Below are 4,650 nucleotides of genomic sequence, written 5' to 3'. Positions count from 1 at the left end.
ATGGCTGGGGAACATGCAAGCCGGGATTTCAGACATGGCGAACATGGATAAGTGTGTAACATGAATTTCCTTGGCCTTTGTATTGATGGCAGACTCTGTAGCTGCTAAGGCACGTCTGCATTTGCGTGTACGGTCAGAGAAAACACGGAGAAGACATGAAGCAAGGTAAAGGCACTTAGTCTTTATAGAGATTTTTGTCAAACATTCTTCAGAGTTGGAAAAGGCAAACAAGTGTTTAAATGATTGGGGGAGGGGGGGGACACAAATATCACAGTTAAACGATCAGTGAAGACTCAACATCCATCTGCTGAGAATTATATATATCTATATATGGCTCTGTTGGACACTACTATGTATGAGTTTCTCAAGCAAGATCATGAAAACAATGCAAAAGTTCCTTCACACTCCTCCATTCTTTAACTAAGTGTTGATCTAAAACTTCACCCAAAGTCGGATATGGCTTTTAAAGTCCCTTTTAAAGTTGGAGACAATCATCGATGGTCCAAGACGTCTTTCTCCAAATTCATCATATTTGCTACGTGGTGCACACGGCAGCTCCATGTCCACTGTGCAGAGTTCATTGGGAAACCCAAACCGGAGCCGAGCCTCAGAAAGCTCCGATCTCAGTCCCCCATCCCTGAGGCGCCTTGGCCGATCCGTTCAAACCCCTGCGCTGGATTGTGGAAGACCCCAGAGGCGCGAAGGGCCTGAAGGAGACCTGTGGTTGAGCAGTGGATGAAGTAGAGGAGGAGGAAGGAGAGGAAGAGGAAGGGGTGGGGTGAGGAAGAGGCGAGGCCCTGGTGGCACAGTGAGGGGACGGCTGGGTAGGTCTGGAGGGGGCTAAAGCTGGGGTTGCCGCGAGGGAGGGCATCCTGTGGACGGTGGCCAGGGCTGTCGGCGCGAGGAGCGGCGGTGCACCCTGCTGGCAGCCAGCCAGGGGGGCGAGGCGGAGGGAGGCGGGTGAGGGGTAGCTCCCGAGCAGGGCCAGGTCTCTTCGCCCGGCAAGGAAAGGAGGGGAGGCTGAGGCGGGCGAAGCGGGGGAGATCTGGGGGAAGGATGCCCACGGCCAAGGAGGGAAGTGCAAGGCGGAGGCCGGGGCAGACTGCAAGAGGAGAGGGTCAATCTCACTTGCGCAGTGGGAGAGGTGGGAGACTAGGCGGGCTCCTATGGGGTCCGGGGACTCGCCCTCAAGGGAGCTGAGGTACCGCACAACCTCGCCGACACACTCCCTAAAACCCAGGGTCCTGTAGTCGACTGCCAGGGCCCTCGCATCGAAGTATCCTGGGAGAGGAGAAGAAAGTTGAGTCATTTGGTGAATAATGGTAATGGAATGTATGTATGACACGTAGAGGGCTGGCTGTGTATTTCATCTTAAAATGGCCACAATACTAATAAATGTGTCTTCATTCTCATGCAGTTTAGAGCTTTCCCAGAGAAGCCTTTGGTGTCCATGTTTTATAGAAAATGAATCACACGCAGAAAAAGCTTGAAAGTAAATTTTAAGGTGACAAAAAACCTCACCCTTTCCTCCCATGGCATGCAGCAGTTTGAGGTGGTCCACCGTCATCTGCAGGATCTCCGCTTTCTCCAGCTTGGACGAGCCCTGCAGAGAGAGTCAGCGACATCTCACCCAGTTGCATCAGATTTTATTGAGCTGGTGTTTGTCTTCCGTCAGCGATTTGGAATGAAAACGTTGAAAAAGTCTTGATTTGTGAGCACGTACCTGTTTCTCAAAAGCACTGGGAACAAGTCTGCGGAGCTCTGCCAGACTGTGGTTGATCCGGTCTCTGCGCCGCTTCTCTATGATCTACCAGACGAGTAGAGGGACGGTTAGAGCAAAAAAACAATTAATAGAAAATTATTAAGAGAAAGTGTCTCGGCCAACTCACCCCTCTTCTCTTCTTTCGGGCCAGAATCTGCGAGGCACTGCCGGGAGACATGGACCCGGTGACTGGGCTGAACCATGGAGATACAGAAAAGAAAGTTAAAGCAAGACAGAGAGATGAGGGAGATTGAGGGGGGAGGAGGGGGAAATGGCAACTCTCTGTTGCATATTGTTATTATTACCCTCCTTAATATGACACAGAGGCGGGATGGCACATCAGCCCCCTTCAATCTAATTTGTTTATTGGGCACAGAAAGGCAAGGGAGAGCCCGGGAGAGGAGGGAGCACAGGATTGTTTTTGTTTGAGCGCGTTTCGTGGACATTAGTCTCAGTGAATTGGCAAGCTGTTCTCCTTTCCATATGAGCAAAGGCACTTTTAGGGAGATGATTATATAGCCCGGGGCCGATGCTCTCGCTCACATGGGGCACCAGCATGCAGCATGGGACGTGCAGTCACTCAATATGGATTGTGTTTGTTTGTGAGCTCTCATCCTGCTGGCCCGAAAGCGGCCCGTCAGCTCGGAGTTCCCTTCAAACCGCCCCACCAGAGACTTATTGCGTTTCTATTAGATTTGAACGTGGAAGCTGCCAGATTAGTTGTGTGTTTTTGTTTAGGTCGCACGTTTGATGGGGGCTGATTTGAAAAGGGCGCTGTCGTCTGTTTGCATGTCACATGGAGATTCTAATTTATCCAGACTGTCTTCAGCGTCAGTGGCTTGCTGAGCACTGCGTACTGTATGCACATCCACATCACTGAAACGAGTTATGTGCAATGGCCTGCACCGTGGCATTGTGGGTCATATTTGTATTCAAAGGTTCGAACGGTTCGTTTTTTTCCCCCGAATAAAAAGCTTTTGTTATTCATGTTCCCGATTATTCCCTCATGTATATTTAACTATACACATATGAATAATGGAAAAACTACAATCGATGCTATGAATTTTTGACAAAATAATTGGACAATTTTAGTGTAAAATCATAACCTTTCTATAAAATAACATGAAAAGTATTTAAATATAGGTTTGTCAGTATTTGTTATGGTGATTCAAATCTCTCACATACAGTAAAAAGCTCATGCATTGAAGAGAGGGAGTATAATGAAATTAATTACATTCCCTCACAGCGTGTGCGTCATATGTACCTATACGATTTTCCAAAATCCTCATTATATATAGAGTCGGCAAGTTTTTTTCCGACAAACTCCCTAAAGTTTAAAGCATTAAAAATGGACACGTCCCAAATACAATCAACTAAAAGTGATTGAACAAATCCAATTTAAGTCTTTTTTTTGTTTTTTATCTAATGATATTTAAAATGTTTAATGTATTGAAGAGACTGCATCAGAAAGCTCTGCTAGTGACGTGACCTACACACATTGGAAAGCAGGCCATGCAAGCAATGCCAAATATCTGCATCAACATGACGCACGCTTTCATAGAGGATCTGAGTGAGTGAATACAATAAAACCTCGTCCCCAAAGGCCTGAAGTATGAACTTCAAACTGATAGCTCAGGCCTCTGTCAAAATCTTTTAAAATAACTTAAATACATGTGTGAAAAAAAGGGATTTCGACATGCACGCAGAGAACCCATTGATCTCATCTGATTCTGATATGCTCAAACTTTTCCCCAAAACTTCAGCAACTTTTTTTCAGAGTCAAAACAAGAGGGAAATGTTCACACCTCTAATTACAACTGGGTAACATGTCAGTTCACTTAAAAGTGTGACTGCAGGGCATGTGTCACACACTCAGCTGTGGTTGGCGGATGCTCACCAGAAGCCGTCTTCTTGTCCCACGTCAATGAACTCGTCGGTGTCCGAGTCTGGGGAGCTGTAGTCGTGAGGTCTCTTCATGTCTCTGCTTCTTCCACACAGGATGGACGGATGGATGGACGATGGACTGAAGGATTAGGGTTGGTCTCGTCAAACACACTGGACCCCTGTGTGCCCCTCACTCTCCTGCGTCTCTCTCTCTATCTCCCTCTCTGCCTCCCTGTTACTTATAAAAGCTTTGTCGTCCTTAGTTACTTCTCGTCACTTGTGTTCATTCCTTGCTGCTGTTGTCTCTCCTTGTGTTCTCGTGTCCTCTCCTCGGTGAATCAGCGCCGCCACTTGTTCGACCCCGAGGGCCCATGACAACTAGGAAAATTCACAAGCTGCTTTAAGTCTTTTCACTCTATCACTGGCATGGTCTCCCGCGTTCTCTCCCTCTGTTATTCCTCCCTTGACTCCCTCTCTCTGTCACTTCCACCCAATGACAAAATAGTGCTTTGGCAGTTGGGGCAGGGTTGCCAGTTTTAGCTCCCCCCTCCCCGCCTCCAGTGCCTGTCCCTCCCTCCCTCCCTCCCTCCCTTTAATCTGCCCTTCCTCGGCTTGTCACCTTCCCACCCGTCCACTCCCCCCCCCCCCCCCCCCCCCCCCCCCCCCCGGTCTTTCCAAACCCCTTTTGCTCAGTCATCCTCAGTCAATTAGCCTCCAATCTCATCCTGCTCTCTTTCTGTCCCTCCTTCCATCCTCCTTTCTCTTTTCTTTCTCCTTCTCTCTGCTCCTTTTAATTATACTCCTTCGCAGAACAATGGCGGTGGGAGGGAGAGAATCGAAACGTGGGAATGATGGGCCGTGAAAGCACACCATCGGCTGTGTGACGCCGCACAATGCTCGGCTCTCACAGATTCGCACAGGTGATTCGCAGAATGGAGTTATTCAGCGGCTTTTTGTGAGCGTGCATGGGACAATGCAACTGGAGAGAAGAGAAAACACCAGTT

The 4,650-nt window shown here is 48.4% G+C and overlaps 1 protein-coding gene across 1 annotated transcript; it reads right to left on the bottom strand.

Annotated features, from left to right (window-relative positions):
• Nucleotides 1–222: 222 nt before the first annotated feature.
• Nucleotides 223–4,100, bottom strand: heyl (hes related family bHLH transcription factor with YRPW motif like). The gene is made up of 5 exons (XM_062410092.1): nt 3,660–4,100; nt 1,890–1,956; nt 1,724–1,807; nt 1,522–1,603; nt 223–1,281 (listed from the first exon to the last, which is right to left on the bottom strand). Exons 1-5 carry the CDS (start codon nt 3,737–3,739, stop codon nt 608–610), a joined length of 987 nt encoding a protein of 328 aa, XP_062266076.1. The 5' UTR covers nt 3,740–4,100; the 3' UTR covers nt 223–607.
• Between the last annotated feature and the right edge of the window lie 550 nt (nt 4,101–4,650).

The sequence above is a fragment of the Platichthys flesus genome, chromosome 17 (assembly GCF_949316205.1).
Source record: "Platichthys flesus chromosome 17, fPlaFle2.1, whole genome shotgun sequence".
Classification (NCBI taxonomy): domain Eukaryota; kingdom Metazoa; phylum Chordata; class Actinopteri; order Pleuronectiformes; family Pleuronectidae; genus Platichthys; species Platichthys flesus.
The sequence above is the reverse complement of the archived record's forward strand: the minus strand, read 5'-3'. Positions and strand labels throughout refer to the sequence as shown.